Genomic DNA, 23,104 nt, shown 5'->3' with positions numbered 1-23,104 from the left:
ATACAAAAAAAATGGGATTGTTACCATTCAAACAAAAGAGATACGATACAATACAGTATGACACACTGGGAAACGGTATATGATACAATTCTGTATAGTGCCAAACAATACGATACAATATTATACAGTGTGTTACAGTTTATTACAGTAACATAAGATATATTGCCAAATGATACGATACGGTATGATACAATATGATACAGTACGATACAATACCGTATGACACCATCCTATATGATACAATAAAATATAATATGTCGTATGATACAATACCATATGGTACAATGTCATCCCATGCCATATGATACGTTACAATACAAAACGATACCATGCTGTACTATATTATACAGTATGATATTATGTCAAAGGATACGATACAATATGACACAATGCCATATGATACAATACGATCTAGGCGTTTTTCGACCACAGGAACATTACCCCGGAACTAGGGACTTTACCCCTGAACTACATGCGTTTTGACCAGAGGAACCAGGGTCTAAATTTAGTTCAGGGGTAGTTAATCTCCCGCTGAAAAGCCCCTGCTTTGGGGGTAGTACTTTTCAAAGGTCCTGGAACGTACCCGTGTTTGTGGAGTTTGCACAGTTGTTGAAACACAGAGGGAGTTCCTGGGAATGCATAATAATTTAGTTATTTATTTAAGATTTCAAAACATTATTTAATATATTGATTTTTCTCCATATGTCACTGGTCTGATTTGCACAATCTACCTGGGACTTCAGGCCGCGGTCGAAACGCAGACAACAATGTGGGCACAGGAACCTTTTAGTTCCAAGGAAAGTAGTTCTGGGGGCTAAAAGACCCCGGAACTCTTGGCCGAAACGCACCTATTTACAATAACGACCAGGGACATCTTGACACTGGGGATTTTGTTTGATATTGTAGGTCATAAAGAGACACCAGGAGTGACAGAGGGAGTTCCTGGGAATGCATAATAGTTTAGTTATTTATTTAAGATTTCAAAATATTATTTAATATATTGATTTTTCTCCATATGTCACTGGTCTGATTTGCACAATCTTCCTGGGACTTCAGGCCGCGGTCGAAACGCAGCCAACAATGGGGGCACAGGAACCTTTTAGTTCCGGGGAAAGTAGTTCTGGGGGCTAAAAGACCCCGGAACTCTTGGTCGAAATGCACCTATAGTACAAAACGATGCAATATGATATGACGCCATATGATAAAATACAATATGATACCATGCCATACGTTGCATATTTTTAGCTGTCTTCACAGTAATGAGCATAAATTAAACAAAGCTTAATAAAAATATAAAGAACAACAATAAACACACACCCAAAGTTAAGACATATCGTTTAACTTCTCATGTTCCACGTAACACACAAGTGAGAGGTATAAAGACATAAGAGCACCATGAAGTAATTACGGTTATTATAAAGTATTGTTACAAAGTGTTGAAGTATATCAAAATAAAGAGGGCAATAAGTTGTTTTGTCCCAGATTTGACGAGGTTATACATATGTCTGTCATTGATTGATTACAACACTAATAGTCTCTGATAGATAAACCTTTATGTTGGCAGGTTTGCACAAAAGATACGTACATGGAAATACAATGACCCTGACACACTTTAATAAACCATAAGCTTTACTTTTCATTCATTTTAATCTTCAATCACTCCTTCACTTATGGAATATGAAAGAAGAAGCAGTGACATGCTCGAGGCCTGAATAATGAAAAGTTTCAGACCATTTTCTTGCGACAACCTTGACTGTGACTTCTCTTGGCTATCTTCATTTTATCCCTTTTTTGAATACCCCACTCACCTTTTCCTTAAACACGCCCTGACAGCCAGAATTAACTCATTTAGAAGACAAAACGCCTCACGTCAGATTAATTTGCTGTTATCATTATTAACCTCTGCCCATATTACAAAGTAGGCTGTAGATTCAGGAGAGGCACATTCAGATTCATGTCTGCAGGGACCTCATGGCTATACGTTGATATTCAGACTCCCATTATGGAACGTCATTTTAACCTTACAGGCTCATTCAAGAACGTTTAATTGAAGGTTGCTAAAAGGAACTGAAGCCCTCGCTGACAGGGACTTTGATTTGCATATAGGCCAGGATGTTACATAGGCTAATGATATAATGTCCCATATACTGTGAATTTGAAACTATTCTGAGCACTGGGCGCTAAGCTAACCCCACCCTTAATGAGGTGTAGGTGCCTGGTCCTGACTCAGTTTCCCTCTTTATAATTAAGGTTAGGAATGGTGCTTTGCTGGCTGATTTCTGGTCTCTCTGTGTGTGTGTGTGTGTGTGTGTGTGTGTGTGTGTGTGTGTGTGTGTGTGTGTGTGTGTGTGTGTGTGTGTGTGTGTGTGTGTGTGTGTGTGTGTGTGTGTGTGTGTGTGTGTGTGTGTGTGTGTGCTGTATTCTGCTGCACTGTGGAGGCTAATTTTAGAGCTAGGCTGCTAAGCTAACGATTGAATGGTTTTCCACTGGGCTTTTTCCACTCTGCGGCTCCCTGCTTTACCGTTGTATTTATAGGTCTAGTTTAGCTTTGTGTGTAATTGTGTGTGTGTTGCTATCTATGCTTTTTTGAGGATGACATTTTCCTGTGCAGGCTCTGTTTTTCCCCTTGGCCTCTTATATGACCCATATGCAAGGACCCTTACCAAGAGCGGGACATGGGAGAATGTCAGTGCAGCCCTTGAGGTTGTGCATTTGTGAGTTTGTGTGTGAGCGTGTGCATGGTTACAAATCCAGGCTCACTGCTTGTGCTGCCTGTTCTGCTTATCTCGTGTGCCATCGGCCGTGTGCGTGCGTGTGTGTGTGTGTTGCACATTCAGCATCCAGGGTATATGAGGAGGCACAGCCCATGAGGACAGCCGTGTTAGCCTGGTTAATCTTTTCAAAGGGACTCTAGTCTTTGATACCGTCTGAACCCGTCTAAAACCCACAATCCCCTTTAAGTTTCTGATACATGTCTCTGTGGTGATCTGACCATCACACGCATTAGGCTTCTTCATGTCTGCTACCAGAATACCTCTGACAGATCTCTAACCATATAATGGAAATCTTAAATCCACGATCCTCCATAATTTGCTTTCTATTCTGTTTCCCTTTGACATACTTTTTAAGGTTATAAAAGGCCATTTAGCAGCCAGGGGTGTGTCCACACTTTTTGACTCAGGGGGCCCAAAAAGGAAATGCAGGGGTAGCTTAACCCCTCTATATCCAATAACCATATCTAGGGTTGCAATATTCCGGGAATTTTCAAAGTTGGAAACTTTCCATTGGAGTTTATGGCAATAAATGGGAATAAACCAGGAATTTACTAAATTGAAGGTTTGCTCTTAAAGCGAGGGTTGGTAGTCACGGAAAACTAGCATGCTTTGAATGTAGCATGTCCGCAGGACTCCGTCTAACAGATGATTTCTAGAATCGTGCAGAGGCTAGGCTTGAGAAGCTTGGGGGAAGATGCTTTTTTATTTGCATGTTGGATGGGATTTTTTCAGAGGGAGAGGGGCTCTTTTTATTTAACATTTTGAATGGGACTTTGTTGGGATTGCATTTTTGTTAATTTTTGAATGGGTTGGGTCGGGGGGATGAGTAATATTTAATGCTTAATTTTTATGCTTCAATATGATACCTTTCCATTAAATTACCCTCAATTCCCAGTTAATTCCCATAAATTCCAATGGAACGCTTCCATTTTGGAATATTTACAAAATTCCCAATCTTAACTTCCCATGGAAATTTACTGGAAATTTACCTGAAATTTTCCACCCCTTTGCAACCCTAATCATATCCAACTTATCATGCAAATGTAAACAACAGAGCGTCAACATATAAATCTTAGCTTAATCTTTAAGATGTTAGCTTAGTTATTGGAACAAAAATCAAATAGCTGATTTTAACAGAAGTCCCGCCTCTCACAAGGCAAAAAGCCAATCATGATTTAACATTTTTGAGTAGCCCCAGGGGTGGCCAGTCAGGTTACTCCTCAGGACACACCCCTGTTAGCAGCATCATTACCTTAAAACTTTGATTTCTGGGATCTCTCAGGTCAAACGTTCACAATGTGGAAACACCATAAGCCCCCACACACCCTTTGCTTTGTTTACTCTACTTATCTTGCAAACATTACACATCCACCCTACAGGCTTCTATCCATCACTCATCCTTGACAGCTTCATAAAATCAGTTAAAAGTTGAAGGATTTTAAGTGCTAAACTGTGCAAGAAAAAAAGAAATAAATGCAATGAAAGAAGAACTCGTGTGCCACTCTGCATTGTGGAACAACGTCTCAGTTTCCAACGTTTTGCACGCTACTCATGTCCTTTTTGGAGTTGTTAACGTGACAACATCGTATTCTTTTGGGATTTTTATTCCCTGTGAAAATGAATTGGCTGGCTGCTGCTGGTGATGTTGGTGTTGTTGCTGCATCTGAGGAAAAGTTATTTTTAATTCCTCAAGGGGGGGAGCAGGGCTGGCAGATAATTCTGATGCAATGTGGGAGTAACGGACAGAAAAGTGAAAAACAAGATTTCTAGATGTCTACTGTACACAAAGAGGGATACACACCATGTATACTCACCACCCACACTGTCTAGGGTCTATATTCTGTATTTATCACAGGGCTCATCTTTTTTCTGCCACGCACACTCACATTTACACACACACTCACTCTAGTAGAGTGCTCAGTCCTTGCCCGCGTTCGCAGAATGGTGTTTATGTGTGGTCCAGGCCTGTAGTTGGGCTGTTTATATCCATGGAGAAAGCCATTTGGGTGGTAGCCAGACAGTCTGCCTCTGGCTCTGTCTGCCTCTGGTAACCCAGAAGATGTAGTGCTGCTGTTGTCAGGGTGGGGGCAGCACTGAGAGGAGCATAAAGATGTGGTGTAATAGACTCCAAATGAAGTGCGTGTTGATGGCCTGCTCCAGGTTCTGCAAATCTTTCAAGGGTTTTGAATCGTCTTTAAGACACGCAAAGAATGAATAGCGTGTTTTTTAATGAAGTCGTCATTTAGAGCAGTTGGTTCTCATAGTGGCGCTCACACACGCACACATACTCTCCTACACACATATAGACATAAATGAGATAAGAATAGATTAGCGAGCAAATGAATAACTGTCTACACACACACACTCCTGGAAATGAGCCTCTTACGTAACTCTCATTTCCAGGAGTGTGAATTCTCCTCTGTGATTTCATATGTGTGTGTGTACGTGCCAGTTTGCCACTTTCTATGTTCACCTCTACTGTGTTTACCTCTGCACCCTTTGGGCCTTCTCCCATGCCTGCCAGCCTCACGTGTGGTGCCTCTCTTGTGGGTTCAGTGAGGCCAGATCCTCTCTGGCTCTGCTTACATAACCTCCTATCCCTGACCCAGTGAACCCAGGAGCTCCAGTCCCAGTACGTGATTACACAGATGGGACGAATGTGGACCTTTAACATCTGTTTTTCAAAGAAATGACTGCCAACCCAATGAATCTCACTCGGGACCTTTAACTAAATAGCTACATTTGATTTGGGTTTGAAGGTATTATTATTGTCTGAGAATCTCACTTTACGAGAAGAGCTCTCTCCCTCCTGGGAATTGGATTTGTAGTCCGACAGCTACTCATGCGCCTCTCGAGTGCATTGCCGCTGTGACAGCTGAATTTCCCTCGGGGATATGGTACTTTTCTCTCTCTCTAATGTGTGATTGCTGTTTGATTAGAGTCTGAACACAGTTTGAGTCTAGTTGCGACTCTCGACGCTTGTGATGCTGTGCAGAAGTTGGTCGCACAGTAAGAACCGATTCTGCATTCTCCTCCCAAGAGCGCAGCCGCTGTTTGCGGGGTTAATGGTTTTGCTGACATCAAGGAATGTCAATGGAGACGTAATCCCTAATCCTCCGCGTCTTTCTCTCCTTGCGTGTTTCTCCTCTTGTGAGATAACTTTTCCTCTCCATTCAACAGAATCCAGATTTATCTCCTTCTCTGACCTTCTCTTAAAAACATCTTTGTGAAAACAAATGCAGCATTTTGTCACAAGTCAGCAGCACATTCACGTGTCCCTGCAGCAGCTAAAGCCTCCTGATTGACTATTTAAATTGTCCTCATTGTTTCACTTCTAGTTAAGGGGACAAAGGAAGGGTATAGCCAGAGAATGGTGGGTTTGTAATTATGCCCACCACACCCCACACCCCACCCATGAGCCCTGTTTAAAAATGACAATCCTAATAGACTCTTTCAGACCTAATTATGATTCGTCTGTGGTCGGAATGAGGCGGATGAAAAGAGGATGTAATTGGGGGATTGGGCTCCAACTCTGTTGGAGGTCTTAGAGAAGGACTGAGACGTGTCTTTTTTTCCACCATGTTTGTGTGTGCATGTGTTTTCTGGTGGATTTGGGGTCTAGTCTGGATGCCAGTGGTCAGTACACTACGTCTACTTTGCAGGCTAACTCGTTTCTTACAAAAATCCTTCACATTTTCATATCAGGGCTCCTGGAAATATTTGTTGATGTAGTTGTAGCACTTCAATCTTTCTCCTCTACACATTTCTCCTTTTCACACATCACTCCATCTCTTTTCCTCTTTTTAGTTCCTACTTTACATCAGCAACCTTCTCACCATACTTCTGATAACCTTTCATTTATTCCTAAATCCTGAACCCCACGCTGCACCCTGGACCTAAGAGCTATAAAGACTTCCTCCCTGTATTTGCACATTTTCATCTCCTCTTCTCTGCACCTCTGCACAAACACACCCTCCTCCCTCCTCTCCTGCCCCTGTGGTCTGTTTGCCATTGGCCTTGTGACCCCTGATCAGTGCAGTAAATTACAGCTATTTAGCTAATGAAGCAGGTCATTAGAGGCTGATTGGGCCGGTGTGTGCGCTACCTCGGTGTGTTTGTTTGCTCTGTCGCCAAGATAAACGACATGTCTGTGCGGCTTGTTTGTTCTCTTGTGTGTAAATGTGTGTTCTTGAATGTGTTGGTTTGTATGTGTGCTGCGGTCAGCTAACCTCTGAGACTCAATGCATTGGTTTAAAGCTGGAAAATTGTACTTCTGCTACACGGGTTCAACCACTTCTAATCGTGTTCATCCTGCTTCATGTCGTATGCCAAGAAACCGCAACATAAACACACACTGGGCACAGGTTACAAGGTCATTCGTAACCAGACAGAGTGTGAGAATCTACCCCTGCCTGTGAGGGATCCGGCTTTACAATGTGGGTCAATGTGGATTATGTAAACGTCATATTTCACTGTTGTTGTTGCAGTTATATTTCACCCTACAGACCTCCTTTAGAAGCTGAAGAGAGCAGGTAAAATCTGCTGCCGCCACAGATTTCTGTTCCCAGCAGCTCTCTGAGGAGATAATTAAAAACTGGCAGAGCTGCTGTGTGAAAATTATGATCCAAGGCACTACAAGATTCTGTATTACCCTGCTTTTATTTTTAGTGTTCAGAAAAAAACTCTAATACCAGTGTGAAATTCTAACAAAGCTTTCGAACTCAATGTGAGTTGACATTTGGGAACCACAGGTCCCCTGACTGGCCAGTTACAGTCATTGATGCACTTTTGAATGAAAATGAATCAACATTTAAAGCTCATGCTCATGCAGAAAATAAACATATTATAACGGGTTCAATATGCTTACTTTTCATGCTCTCATGAAAGCACAAATTAATCCACAAAATCATTAAGAAGCTGATTTACTGCTGTTTGTTATGGTGAAAGAACATGACCTTTTCTTTTTTACAATCTGTTGTTTTCTGTTCATACTTTCTCTGCAGTGTGGGCTATTTAAAGGCGAGGGCCTCAGCGTTAGACAGTACTCTGGTTTGCATGGTACTGGTTAGCACCAGTTAAGCCCTGCACCATGTCCTGCTCTGTTTCATAGGAAAAGCAAGGGCTTACACAGGCTGTCATTTAAGTATGAGTGTTATCTCACGTACACACTGCCACACAAATATTAAGTGTTTACAAACTTAAGTGCCTTTGTCTTCTGACAGCATAAAGACTGCTGACTTGACAGTGAAGTTTACATTACATAATGTACAGAGGAGCCTTTTCTCTTCAATCTAATGCCTTTTAACATACAAGAAACCTTCAGATGCAACTTTTGCTGCTTCTCCTAGCATGTAGGAGTTTGATCCTTTGTGTGAGTCTATTAATATCATGAATTATTTTGAGTCCTCTACTTTCTTTATCTCCATATTCTCATTAAGCCACCTAATAATGTATCCTATTCATGAACTTTAAGATAAGTATTCACAGCTCCCTCCTAAACAAGTGCTGTAATTCAGTAATTGGCTTGGCTAATTCTTAATTCACTCTGTGTCATTTTAAGTACTCTGTATAGCTTAATGCAGGCTAGTTAAATTCAGCCTATTTTCAGGGGCTTAACATTATTTTAATTGACTTATAATCATGCATTGCTCTCATTAATGCTCTTTAAACACTTTGAGCCCTATAAGGGCAATAAAAACCCCAGTAGTTGCCCATGCTTTGCGATCCATTTTAATAAGGACTCACAAATGTTTAAAATCCAGTGTTTCCTGCTCACAAACGGCCTGATTTAATCAAACACATGGTGCTAACAAGAATGACGTATTATCACTTTTTCCCACTTACTATAAATCAAATTACAAAATTACAAAGTCTAAGAATATACCCATCTTTTTTAGTCAAAAACACACACAAAGTCACATATTTTTTTTGGCCTCTTTTTCATCATTTTTTTCCTCTCTTAACTTACATTTTTAACACTTCATCACTTGTTTTAGTCATCCCCAAAAATATTGCCTGACAATTAATTCCGTAGGATAAAACAAAAAGTATAAATCAACACAGTATTGCAAAAATGTGTTTCGATGGATGTTCAAATGTGATGCTTTACTAGTTGATCAGTTCCCTTTAGAGGCAAGAAGCAGCATCTTTTTTTCTTTTTTTTTAGTTATATTTTTGGGGCTTTTACACCATTATTTCTATAGAGGAGAAGACAGTGGATAGTGTAGGAAACTGGTAGAGAGTGGGGGATCGACATGGGGGAAAGAGGCCGCAGGCTGGATCCGAACCCGGGCCACCCGCTACATGGGCGCGCAACTTAACTATTAGGCCGCACCCAGCAGCATGTTTTTAATGTCTCATAACCCACACTTGAGCATGATAAAGCAAAATGAAATAAGGAATAAAACTACCCTTGAGTATGTTTATTAATATTTCTGTTGGAACATGTAGTGCCAATCACTACTGCTCCACTCAGCAAGCCTGTCTTACGTTTTCATCCCTGCATCTGTGCGACTGAAGCAGCTGTTTGCACGCTGATTTACGAGTGCAACATTATGAGATTTAATAACATAGCTTTGGGCTTTATGACCCTTTTATGAGAGCTAGTGTGTGTCTACAGTCAGCTAACTGAGGTAACATTATAGGCTATCCACTGCCAAACACCATTCGCCTCCTTCCAGCACGAACTGGAGCTGGATTTCTGTGAGATGACAATGAAAGTGATTGACTGTGACAGAGAAAGGAAAGAGGGAGCATACAAGTTTATTTCTCCAATAGGGGGGAGAGATTGACAGTAATCCTGTTTGGAAGAGTGAGAGCGGCAGATTTGGGATTAGCTCAGCAGTGACTCTTTGCTTTCCAAAGTAACTCTTTTACGGAGTTAGATATTTGAGCACATTTACAGTATATATGTCTCAATAAAACTGTCAGCATGGTGAGTCTCTGTGGAAAGACAGCTTGTTGTATACAACCAGTACTCGGTCTGGAGTTCTAGCTATCAGATTATGTTGCAAGTCATCTTTCCTTCTTCACTCTGTACAGTAACACTTCTGATATTTTTCAGACTACAACTACCATTTTTTAAGTAGCATTCCTTCTGCGGTTGTGCCCATTTAGTTTACTACATGATTAAAATAACATCACCTTAGCTAGAGAGACAGAGCTGGTTATATGTTGTGTCTAAGCTTTAGCACAGCCACTCGACACTAGCTGGGACTGTAGCTCCTTCTTGTGGCACTGGAATGCTCTACTACCTGGATGTAAACAAGCACAGATGACAGATGGCATCTTGTAGCGCAGTGGTGGTTTGGCAGTATTATCTAGTTTTGTAGTACTCAAGACCGGTCTCGAGACCACTTATTTAAGGTCTCGGTCTTGTCTCGGAATCAAAAGCATTTTTACTCGGTCTTGTCTCGGTTTCGGACTGGGCGGACTCCGTATTTTATATCTTATATTTTATAAGACCGGTCGAGACCACAACTGATGCACTCTGTGTCAACACCTATAACCCATCATATAAAAACACTACAAATATTATCTAAAGAAAATAAAAAATGCACAAAACTAATTAGAAAAGAAAGGCTCAACAAAACAATCCTGTGCATTTACTGCTACGACCTCCTACCTCTCTTGAGATCACAGGCAACAGAAAACACAGTTTTAACTCTAAACTAAAGTAAAAGTTAAACTAACAAAGACCAAAACAAAACTTAAGGAGCCACAAGGCACTCACAGCGCATCAAAAGAAAGGTAACAAAGATAAAACCAAACCTTGTTTGTTGCTGTCAATTGTATTCAAAGCAAACTTAAATAAAATAAACAGAAGTCTTTTATTTTGTTAACTCTCATGATAATTTTTCATTGATATATATGGTATTGGTCTTGTCTCGGTCTTGGTCTTGACTTGGTCTCGATCCCTAAACGTCTTGGTCTTGTCTTGGTCTCAGTGCACTCTGGTCTTGGACATGTCTTGGTCTCGGTTGATGTGGTCTTGACTACAACACTATTATGATCTAAAAAAATGAAGATACAGTTGTGTGTAGGCTGTGTCTTGACAGACAGAATGCAAACCCAGCAAACAACAAGAGGACTGAAGGCTGGCGTTGCTACCTCTGCTAATGGCAGCGACACTTGAGAAACCATTTTGACATTGTCCGTCTTTGATTTTGTGGTTCTGTGCTTAACCGGGTTGAAAAGATTGTGCTCAATTCTGACTGCTTACTGGGCAGAATTTAAATTACAGTTATAACAGCTATGAACATTGCTAATTTCGAAACATTCAAAGACAAATACTGGAGATAAAGGTCAAAAGTGAGTATTTATATGAAATGGTCCAAAACATTTAGATACATTATTTGAAAGCAAATCAATGTGAACCAGACACATTATAAATGCTGTCATTGCTTCTCAAATCATTTGAGCGCTCTGCTGTGCAACTCCTTGGTTATCTTGTATGTTTAAATGTATTTGTGCATGAGTGTGTGTGTGTGTGTGTTTGTGTGTGTGTGTGTGTGTGTGTGTGTGTGTGTGTGTGTGTAACAATGGAGCCGCAATGTGCAGAGCAGTTTACAAAGCTTCAATAGGCCACCAGCTGGGATAATAAGAGACGAAAAAACAGCAGCAAAATCGCTGCTATTCACAAATGCTTGAGCAGCTCTTATTTTTACATTAATATTTCACCACTTAAATATTGATGTTGATTCATGTGTAATGTCAGAGATTAGAATTAGAAGTGAAAGATGTTTTTTTCCATACATGGACAGCTGGGGGTCTCAAAGAAGATGTATTGTCATGAAATACAATTATATCTGGCGCATAGATTTTAGTGACAGGAAAGCTGCGTTTGTCACCGTCTATTTCTTGTTACTAATTTTCTTTCTCTTTTATTTCTCTCGCCCTTCCCTCCTCCTTCATCTTCCTCTTCATTATTCATCTCCCACTCTGTGTCCCCTCCTCTCCCTCCACCTCTCTGCTCTCAGGTTCATCGGCCCTGCCCAGCAACATGGCCTACTTCGGAAGCTCCCAGGAGGAGGAGGACCTGGAGGAGGATGATGAGGAGGAAGAGGAGGAGGTGAGGAATGGAGGAGGAATCCACTCTCACGGTGGGGGGAGCAGCAGCCAAGCATCAGCCTCCTCCTCGTGCCACTCGACGCCCCGCAAGGGCAAACTCCCCACTAGGCAGCCGCTCAACGGGCACGGTAAGGACAGGGATCAAGCTTGAAAAGTCTCTGTTGTAGTATTTTTCCTTTGTATTCCCGAAGCTTCATGGGAAATGTAGTTATTTAGAAGCAACAGTATGCCTTCAATCAGTCAGATGGGCCACAGAGATTGGGGAATCAAAGGGAAGAAGTTCAGGAGTGCTTTGTGTTGAGGCGGTGGAAGTTAGTGAAGAGGAGGAAAAGATAGGCACTCAGAGAGAGAGGTGGATGAAGAGGATGAAGAGGGCAAAGGAAGACGAGGAGTGAAGAATGATGCACAACCTTAAAAAACTGGAGAGGAGTGGAAAGATCTGTTTTGTAGAAATTCTTCAGAGAGTGTAAAAGATGGAGCGACTAACAGCAGGAGAGAAAAACTTGGACCAAACAGCAGCTCACAATGAGTCATGGGACAGAGGACAGGGTGGAAGTGCTTGTCCCCGTGTGTGTGTGTGTGTGTGTGTGTGTGTGCGTGCGTGCGTGCGTGCGTGCGTGCGTGCGTGCGTGCGTGCGTGCGTGCGTGCGTGTGTGTGTGTGTGTGTGTGTGTGTGTGTGTGTGTGCGTGCGTGTGTGTGTGTGTGAGAGCTATTTTCCCAAGTTTGCACTCGTGTTTCCACTGCAGAGACAGGGGGAAGTCACATGGGACAGCAGAGCAGCACATCAACTCTTTCCACCCCAATTAACACTTAGCTCTCTAAGCCCTAACAAGGTGTTTATGCACACGCTGCAACAGCTGGCCGGGGCCCTCGACACACACTCACGCACACAGATACACACACACACACACACACACACACACACACACACAAAGCAGTGACAGAACATCCCTTGGGGCAGATAGACATTGGGATGAATGCACTTACACACACTTTTGCACAACATTTAGGGAAACAGTATGCATGCAATTGAACCCATGAGAGCAGGCGCACTCACCTTTTTAAAAACATGTAGACTGTAGAAATCACTATCTTATGTTGTAACTATTTTTATTTGATACAGGGAAATTGCTCTGGATTTTAGAAAATCCTTAAAACAATTCCTTTGCAATAAAAAAATAGCCTTCAGGGCTCAACCATGGATGAAAAGATACGACTAGTTTTTTTGCTTATTTCTCAATTTGTAACCTTCAGGGTTTTTTTACAGACTTTTAAAGAAACTATTTTAGCCTATAGGCCCTCCATCTCTTGCAGACAATCCTTCTGGCGAGGCGATCCCCCCCAAACGAGCTGGATTTTATAGGTCCTCCTTTCCGGCCCTCCCTGACTCTCCCCCTCCCTCCCTCCCTCCTAACAGTCTGTCGAAAAGCCGCCAGAAAGGTTCAAAAGGTGACCGCCTTGCTCAGCTTTTTCCTCAGTCATCCTCTTGAGTGGAATGTGGAGGAGGAGAGAGATAGAGAGAGAGACTGGTGGGATTATGGGAGGGAGCAGGAGAGATGTGCATGGATTTGCTTGCACTGAACTTTTTGAGAACTGTGCTTAGCCTTTTACATCATTTACCGACCTATACATAAACTGTTCTCTCATTTTCAGCATCTGTAGCTGCAGCTTGAAACTGTATGTTAACTGTATGTACACATCTGTGTAAGGAGCATGAATCAGGATGATATTGAAACCTGTTTGAACAAATCCAGGATTGTTGTGTGCATGAGGACAGCTAAGTCTCTTTTCTTATCTCGTATACCAACACTGTTTGCAAAGCAGCTCGGCGCCTTTCGCTGTGATATGCTAAATAAATAGATAAGAGGGAAATAGGCAGATATACTTTCCAGGGGACGAAAGAGACGAACGGGGTTAAGGACACAGAAACAGACGTTTACATACGTAAGTGAGCACACAAAGTCAAGACTGGGTCATAGCTCAAGTGTTGAGACAGTGTTTACGCTGTGTTAGCTATCAGGCACACACACAGACATGCACGAGAACAGATAAACACGCACACACACCTCAGTGCATTTTGCGGCATTAAGATTGGTGTCAAATGTGACACTTTAATATGCAGCCTGGGCCGCTCTCCAGCAGGAGCAGAGTTATACGGGCTCTTAAGGAAGAGCAGGGGAGGGGATGGAAGAAGGGGGAGAGGTTGAGAAAAAAGCAGGAATAGAATTAGTGAAAGGAAGAGACATTTTTATTCTGGGAGGTTGAGAGAGAGACAGGAAAGGCCCGACATTGTAGGCCATTCATCAGCGTGCAGTCCCCGGACTTCTCTCTCTCTCTTTCTCCCGCTCGGCCGTGTGCCATGTTGACATAGCTAAATTAAACAGCTTTTATTGGGCTCAGTTTCTTGCTTAGCTCACTTCTCAAAATGACAGGATTTCTCTGGTTTTTCATTGAGCCGGGGGCCCGGGAGACTAGCAGACTTGTGGTCACGAGTGGATGTGCGCGCTCATAAACACAGAGACATGCACTGATGCTCACGAATGTACATTTTGTGTGCTGCATGTGTACTGTAAACGCTCTGTGTGTTTGTGCCGTGGCCTCCTGTCACGCTTTCCATGCAGCCTGTTGATATTAAGACGCCATGAAACTTTAAATTGAGCCCCATAAAGGCTGAAGAGAGCACTTTGTGAATGTGTATGTTAATTGCCAAGCTCCTGTTCGACTCGTTTAACATCGTCCCAGGGGCTCCATGTGGACTGTGTCCATTTTGAACAGGTTCATTGACATGCAGCATAAAGAGGTGTTCACACACACCTTAAATCATGCATATTTTACTGATTGGGGTCTATATGTTCGCCAGAAGCCTGTCACTCCAATGTTTGTGCAGGCTTTTCCACTTGGTCGTTGTGGTTTGGTGCCAGGGTTTTATAAGCCATTCTGCTCTACAGGGGGGGGTACTGATGCTCATGTGCACATATTGGCACTGGCAGAGGTGGACGATAGCCTAAAATAACAGAATACAATATGTTCTTTTTTAAGAAATATATGCTTTGCTACTTGATAGGAACCTTCCATAGCAACTTCTCTTCACAGTGCATCATTGGTTATTTATTTGCTTACTATGAATAACAACTTAATACTTGATTGCAGAACTTTGATACTTTGGAAATACAAATAGTGACTATACAGTATACCATACTACTCACTCCACAGCTGACCTATAGGTAATCTCATGAATTTAAAAATGTTGTTTGTATGAAGACATACCTTTTCACTTGGTATATGCAAAAATACAACTAGAATCTATTGTGATGAGTCAGGAATGAGTAGAGTATTGCTTTCTCATTTAGCTTGATTAAGAATATCTTCAACAATTTCAACAAAACTGTCATTTATGTCATGCATATATGATGTTCTAGTATATCAATGACATGTTTCCACCAAAAGTACCAAGAACTTTTTGCATCAGGAGTTACTTTTCAAGAGATCAAAAGGGTCTTGTAGCCCATTGTTGTCTTTGTTTCAATCAAAGTCTATACACCTGTGAAGTTTAGGCACAGCCTTTGATTTGTGAAAGGGTCTTCTGAATACTGATACTCAGTACTTTTCTGATGGTACAGGAACTACAGTATCAGGTCTGTCTAATAGCTGGAACCTTTTAGTTGGCCACTGGACATTACCTAGAATACAGTTTATAGCATAAAGTCCAGGAGACTTGGTTACACTCTGAGCACTCCAAAAGTCCTGATACTTGGGGAAAGATCCGACCATTAATTAAGAATCATAAAATAAACCTCTGATGCCTCTGTTCTTTCCTCCAGTGTTCAACAGCCACGGTAAAGCAGGGACCAGGGAGAGTCCGAGGCCCAAGGCAGGAAGTCATGGCAGGGAAGGACCCGCCCCACCACTGCCACCTCCTCCACCTCCACCGCCGCCACTACTGAGGGAGCGCAGCGAGCGGGCGGAGGCACGGGAGTACCTGAGGGAGCAACAGGCCTTGGCCAGCAGTCGAGGCTCGACCAATGGGCTGCCGACAAGGAGAGCGGCTGAAGAGCTACGCAAGCAGGTACTGTCCCAGTATTGGAATCTGAACAAGATGACAAATTAATTTAAAGTTAAACAGAATGCAGAGAGGTCTGGGAGGAAAGATGAGAGTATTCTGAGAAATAAATCAGAAGCATGCAGAGAAAGAATTCTTAGAGGACAGCTTAGAAGCAGCGTTATAGCTGGAGATACCATGAAATCTTCTGCATTAACAAGCTGGAGGTGCAGCATGCTTGTTTGGCTATTATGCCTGTTGAAATCCTCCCCTCTCTTGACTTGTCTTTTCATTCACCCATCTGTTACTTCCTCTTTTTTATCTTCCCTTCAATGATGTCTTTTAAGTACCCCTGTGCCTTTCTTGTCCCCCCTCTATACTTTCTTTTTATCGCTGGTTTCCTCCTTTGCATTGTGATCTCCATGCTCTTCCTCTTACTCCTCCTCTCTCCTGCATGTATTGTGTCTGGGAGAGTAATGATTGTGTCTTGGCCTGCCCGTGACTGCAGCTATATTTAGTAGTGCTGGCTGGGGGCTGTGAAAGCCTTCCTCCTTCTCTGTAGCACTAAGCTGGTTTCATGGAACCCCACAAAGTAGAGGAAGAGATATGGGCGAGAGGATATTTTGGTTAGAAAATTATTCTTATGATAACATCAGCTTGTCAGGAGTGATTATCTGCAGGGGCACCACAATTTATCCTCCCCTTTTCTGTCCATTAATCTTCTCTTACTGCCTTTGCTTCCTTTTTGTCTCCATTTCCTCACAAACTTCTTCTTCCTGTTGAATTCCACCCTCCAACCAGTGTTGTTGTTGTAATCTGTTGTTGCTGATGCAGACTCAGGCATATGCTTCAGGTTTTGTTTAAAGTACCTCGAATTGTCCAGCAAAAACCAACAATGAATTTCAATGAGAGTGACTGCCTGCCAAGACAAACTTCAGCCTCACTTACTCGCTGCTCTTTGTTCTCTCTCCCGATTTTTCAATTCACTGTTGGCACCCTGCATGATTCTTTTGACTCCTTTCACGCTGAGTATTTTTTTTCCCTCTCCTGTACAACCATTCCACTTTTCACTTTCCGACTCTTTCACTCATTTTCTCTTCATGCATCACTCTCTCACTCTCACTCTTTCTCTCTCTCTCCCTCTCTCTCTCTCTCTCTCTCTTTCTCTCTCTCTCTGCTCCTGTGTCAAACAGACGGATCTTGCCCTTGACAACATGGCTCCAATCATTTGGAAGGATTAGTGCTTTTTTGCCCTCCCTCTCTTCCTTCAATTAGCATGAGCAGTACGTGTGTTAACCACATGTGCTCAAGACGCATACACACACACATTTATACACACGACCAACTGTGAAAATACAGGCTAAGCCATATAAAAGGTTAAGTGATTATGTAGCAGTAAAACCAACTAGAGGTTGTGTGTGTAAAACCGGAGGGGAAGGGCATTATCATAATTCAATTCACCGTGAATCAGTACTCCCAAATTTAATAGCAGCGCCTGGTATCAACAAAATACATGCACTGTAACAAGACCTTTTATAAAACAATATGATTCTATCAATTTCAATTACATAAGAGAAGTGAGGGTGTCAGCAAATCTGCCGTATGCAGCAGCATGCACAGGTGGAAGAAACCGTTTAGCCGACCGTGCATCATTTGAAACGACTCTGCACTTTCTTGTTAAGGTGTTTCTCCTTCATCATCTTAGCATTAACTCCCCTATAATACTAGAATGTGTAAAATAACAGCAATAAAAATGAAATGCACCAGTGAGGTTACAAAGGTTACATTTCTGAGCCTCATTCTTTAGTGAATGCACAGCTACTATATGCAGATCTCTATAAAAGGAGTCTTTTGCATTGTGTGTGTTATTAGCGGCAGACGGTATAGTGACCTTTGTCTAGCTGCTTAAAAGTCAACCTGCCCGGGGCCGCATCACATTGCACCTTAATAAGTCAGCAGAGGGGGGGGTGAAGGGGGGGCTTAAGCCGGATTTATGCTTTGACGTCAGGATGTTCTGGCAGTCGCCAGTCGCACCGTAAATGACTCCGGCATATTGATTTATCATTCAGCGTGGGATTTAACCCGTTGATTGTCATTGCAGCGCCATAACGCCTGATGGATGTGACGCGCGCTGTCAAACTTTGTCATGCATTCATTATACAGCAGAAGTTATAGTGTTTACATTAAATTCTCCTGGTGAAGAAGGGCAGCAAAGAGAGAAGGTTTGAGCAGCAAATGTTTTATTCCTAAACCACAAAAGGGAAAATGACTGAGCTCAACTCATGTTGCTTTCACTAGCTGACAACTCACAGCTCTTGTAGTTCTTCTGCTCTGATTTGTAGTTCTATATTGAAAAGTGTGTCAATGAATGAAGTCACCACAGTGATGTAGCACACTGCATGTGCAACCTCCCCTGCTCCTCCCTCTTTTGTCAGTCAGAAAGGCTTTGCAAGGGTTAAACTTTCTTGTATTCTTCTATCCTCTGGCTGGCCTTCTCTCTCTCCCCCTCTCTCTCTTCCTCTTTCTCTCTTTGTCTCCCTCCTCTTCTTCTCGGGTCTCCTGCAGATGTTGCCTGTTAAAAATCTTCCTACCAGGCCTCAGCTGGGCTATAGCAACACATGATGTCATCTAGACCCACCTCCCACTCCCTCCCCCTTCCCTCCCCGCTCACATGCAAACCGAAATCCACTCCAGAACAGACTCCGGCTGCCCGCCTGTGCGCGTGTCTGTGTGTGTGTCTGTGTGTGTGCGTGTGTCTGTGTGTGTGTGTGCGTGCTCCATTTTCCCCTCTGGCTTCAGTGTCCTCTTGTTCTGTTCATCATCCTTCTCATTTCTGTTCACATTTTTTTTCCTGCCAGGGGCTGTTAGCAAAAGTGAACTTCCAAATCCTTTTTGCCTTTTTTTCTGTCTTTGTCTCTGTCATTCCTTTTCTTCAATCCCCAGCAAAGTATCTAAGCAAGCTGCCGCTTCTTTCCTCAGCTCCATAATCCCTCCTCTCGTCATCACTCTCCTGCCATCCTCCTTTTCCACCAGACCAAATAATTAAAGAGAGAAAAGTGAGGCAGACTTGCCAAAGCCCCCCCTGAGGAGGGATTCAGTCCTCTGAGCCCTCTTGTGGCAGGAAGTGGTCATGACAGCCTGTCACTCAGATTCAGCACTTTGTCAGCAAACAGTGGCTGGACAAATATAGAAGCTGTCTGGACAACTGCTGCTTCGGCAGCTAGTTTCTATTTCAGTATCATTTGAACTCTAAATAACCTCACATCAAGATCAGAATGAGTCAGTGTGAAGTGTGAGGGATTATGTGTCAGACCGGTTGACTTTTCAATACAAAACTAGTCAAATAATGATATTTTGCAACTTTTCGTGCACATAGTGTGGCATAGAATTTGAGATGCATGAAAACAGTCGCCAGCCTTACTTTTTTAAACTAATTTTATTGCTGAATTCTCTCTCTCTCTTTCATGCCCTTCTTTCCTCTCTCTCTCCACCCTTGTCACCTTGTGTTTTTCCATTGTGAGGAAGCGTGTGTGTGTGTGTTGGAGGAATGATTGACGGAGGTAGGGTTAGGTTTCAGTCCCCCCTTATCTTTTAATGGCCTGGTCTTTGTGTCTGCCCCCCGCCACCTGAGACAAACACAAATACAATACAAGCACAGGCACACACACACATACACACACACAAATGTGACGCGGGAGCCCTTCAAAGGCAAACCTGCCAATGGGCCGGCTGTCACCTCCCTCCTGTGGCGCCTCGACTGTGATTGATAACTCCATAGCTCCATCCCTCCCTCCTTTCTTTCTCCCTGTCTTCTGTGGTTCTCGTCCAGCTGGTCCAGGCAGAAAGACACAACAGTTACTGTTTGATGACTTTATATTACTTTGCATGTGTTGTTGAGATCTTTCAACACACTTTTAGCTTCCACTTTTACACCAGCACGCATGCACACAGACCAGCCTGAGAAGTGAAAAAGGGAGAAAGAAAAAAAGAACGAAAAGTGGGCCATGAAAACAACGGAGAGGGGAGGCAGACCAAGAAGGATGTGGATATTCTTAGAAATGCATACAGGGGAAATATGTATAAGAAAGGAGACGCAGGGATGGACAATTTCATTTCCCACAATAAATAAGTTTATGTTCTGCCTGAGCTTATAAGCATTTTGCACCAAGGAGGGGGTGACCGTGTTCTTCCACCAGCTGTAGACATCGAGCCAGCCGTGGAACCAGACACCACACACACTAGACCTTTATCCATGGCACAGAACTGAATTATAGCGTTTAAGGAAACCCGTTGCAAATAAAAGGCTGTTTTTATATCCCTGGATGGGATTTCATTCCATCCCAATGACCCCACCTCCAACCCCATACTGTCCAGCCATCTGTTAGCAGAAACCACGCAGTTATCCTCGCTCTCCCTCTCTTGTCTACCATATCTTATTTTCCCAACCACCCTTCTCCACTGTTGTTTATCTCTGGATGTTGTGGTTTTTGGTTTTTGGTCGACACACATCCTTTTCTAAATCTCTGTCTTTGTGTTGACAGCAGTTTGAGCCGCTGTTTACAAAATTGTCCTGAATTTGGAAGTACAGTCATCAAGACAGTCGATGGGTTATCTAATGAATAGCGTGGGCTTCCACAAATAGCCTCGGTCTGGCCGGCCAAATGTTTTATTGCAGAGCTAGCAGCCGAGTGTTTGGCATCTTCATCGTGGAGTGTGGGTGCACCCACGCCTCTGCATGTGTCTTGTTGTGCTTTCCGATTATAGATTTCTATCTTTGTGTGGGTACATTTTGGGAAAATGCTTCTAAATAATGATGCAAATAGGATTTTTAACTTTAACATGTATGTTTGCAGCATCTAGAGATCTGACTTAAGAGGAGGCTTAAACTTTGTCAGCATACCATCCTAGGGGCCTCAACATCTGCACTCTTTTGGCCACTTCCTTAAAACATGTCTGTTTATTTTAGCATCTTTGGTTGTCATTTTTGTACTTCCCTTTTAGATTGTGTCGAAGATGATGTACAGGTCTGTGTTGAGATCATTTTCCTCATCTAATGTGAGCCATCCTCTGTCTTTTCTTTCATTTCAGGTCTCTAAAGTGAACGGGCTGACGCGGGCAGGCTCGGCACAGGCTGTAAGTGGTGCCAAAAAGAGCCGTGACTTCCGACTGCCGTCCAAAACTGTGAAGAAGTACACAGCCACCGTGTCCAAGGGCCACGTCACCTACACCAAAGCCAAACAGAAAGAACTGGGCAAGAAAACCAAACTCAGCCACAGCAGCAACAAACACAACAGCGCCGCCTCGGCAACATCGTCAGCGAACAATCACAATCAGCACAGCCAGCCAGCAGCCAGCAACGGGCTGGCCAACTCAGGAAAAGCAGCGGCACCAGCCCTCCACAGCAATGCAAAAACCCGCAAACAGGTGCTACTATCCAATGGGCTGCACAATGTGGCTGCCAGGGCCCGCCTCAACGGCAGGCTGAATGGGCAGCGGCACAACACAACAGTCAAGGATGACATTCAAAGACAGTGCCAGCGCCAGCAGGGCCATGCAGAATGCCCTGGTCGAGAAGGACTGCGTAACTCCAAGCGGCGTCTGGAGGTGGTGCTTAACTCGGTAGGGGTTGGAGTTGTCGAGCAGAAAGCCAAAACCGCAGCGAACGATGCCAAGAAGGCAAAGATTCAACCGACGCCTCTGGAGACACGCAGCAGCAGTAAGAAGGTGGCCAATCAAGACAAAGCTGCCTCCCAAACCACCACCCCTACCAATCTTATTTCTAACGGACATGAATCAAAATCACCCCTCTCCCCTCAACAAACTCCACCTGCCACCCCGCTTCCACCTCCTACCCCCCCACTTATACAAACCCCACCTCCCTCTACACCAGCAGCCAACGTGGAGCCGGTGAATCAGCGACCGAAGCGGGCATCAGCCGGCAAGCTGATGTTGATCCGACAAGCACAGCAGCAGCAGAGCAGGTCTCACGGTCGCAGCTCGTCCTCTTCCTCCCCGACATTGGGCCAGAATCACACACAGAACCCCAGTCGTGCCAGCACTACCTCAGACTCCCAAGAAACCTCTGTGTCCTCCTCCAACACCTCCTCCTTCACCTCTCCGCTCACTTCCTCCAACAGCCCCGGACAGCTCAAACCAGCAGCAACTCGGACCGTCGACCGGGACAAGGAGTGGGAGCGTGAGAAGGAGATGACGCGGCAGAAGGAGCGCGAGCAGGAGTGGGATCGCCAGCGGAGCGATCCAGAGGGCTGGTCAGCACTGGGTGAAGCCCCCATCTTCAGCCCGGCGCAGAGGGAGTTCTTGGACCCTTTGGTGTACTTGGATGTGGTGAGGGAAGAGGCAGAGCCCGCTGGCATGTGCCGTGTGGTCCCGCCTCCAGACTGGCGGCCAGAGTGCAAGCTGAGCGAGGAGATGCGGTTTGTTACACAGGTGCAGAGGGTCCACATGCTGGGGCGGCGCTGGGGCCCCAACGTGCAGCGGCTTGCCTGCATCCGGAAGCACCTCAAATCTCAGGGCATTACCATGGACGAGCCACCTGTCATTGGTAAGAGAGCCAAACAGAGAGGAACACTTGTGTTACTGAGAGAGTGCCACAGATTGTTGTTGTTTCTCTTTCACATCCTTTGACACATAAAAAGGATATACTATGTACAGCACATGAACTTTTATAATGTACAAAATGTAAAGCCCTTACACTTTTAGTATCTTTCTGTTAATTCACTCGTTTTAAATCTCAAGTCACTGTGCGGTAAAAAGAGCAGACATCAACAGCCAACAAGCACAAATATCACTATTTCCACTGGTATCTGTGGTGCTCTGAAAGTTTTAGAGGCCTTCTGCATGATTTTATCATCATGTTTATAGATGACCATAACAATGTGGAACAACTTGGCAAGGGGCCTGGCGGGCCACAAAAACAATATTTCCTCCAGATTGTCCTGTCACCTTTCATTTCAAACAATGACATCAGCCTTTTATGAGTCTTTAAACGCCCCCATTCAAACAGAATGTGAGTTTCCTGTGCACAGTTTGTGTTCCTTCTCTGCATGCACGAAATCATTTGATTATTTTGGATTTTGTGAGTTCAGCCTTACTTTTTGGCTTTGGTAAGAAGAAGAAGCTCTATTCAGATCAGTCCAGTGTGTGTACTGTTGGTGTGCGGCTGTTAGCCAGAGAGATCTGGCAGCCAGTGAGCCACAGTGG

General features: G+C 43.6%; 1 protein-coding gene across 1 annotated transcript in view; it reads left to right on the top strand.

Annotated features, from left to right (window-relative positions):
• The window catches only part of jarid2b (jumonji, AT rich interactive domain 2b), a 116,452-nt gene that overhangs the window by 83,987 nt on the left and 9,361 nt on the right, over nucleotides 1-23,104 (top strand). Inside the window, exons 5-7 of the mRNA XM_034704800.1 lie at nucleotides 11,753-11,971; nucleotides 15,666-15,910; nucleotides 20,972-22,445. Coding sequence (XP_034560691.1) covers nucleotides 11,753-11,971; nucleotides 15,666-15,910; nucleotides 20,972-22,445 — 1,938 coding nt within the window. The remainder of the gene's footprint in view (nucleotides 1-11,752; nucleotides 11,972-15,665; nucleotides 15,911-20,971; nucleotides 22,446-23,104) is intronic.

Source organism: Notolabrus celidotus, chromosome 16 (genome assembly GCF_009762535.1).
Source record: "Notolabrus celidotus isolate fNotCel1 chromosome 16, fNotCel1.pri, whole genome shotgun sequence".
Taxonomy (NCBI): Eukaryota; Metazoa; Chordata; class Actinopteri; order Labriformes; family Labridae; genus Notolabrus; species Notolabrus celidotus.
The sequence above is the reverse complement of the archived record's forward strand: the minus strand, read 5'-3'. Positions and strand labels throughout refer to the sequence as shown.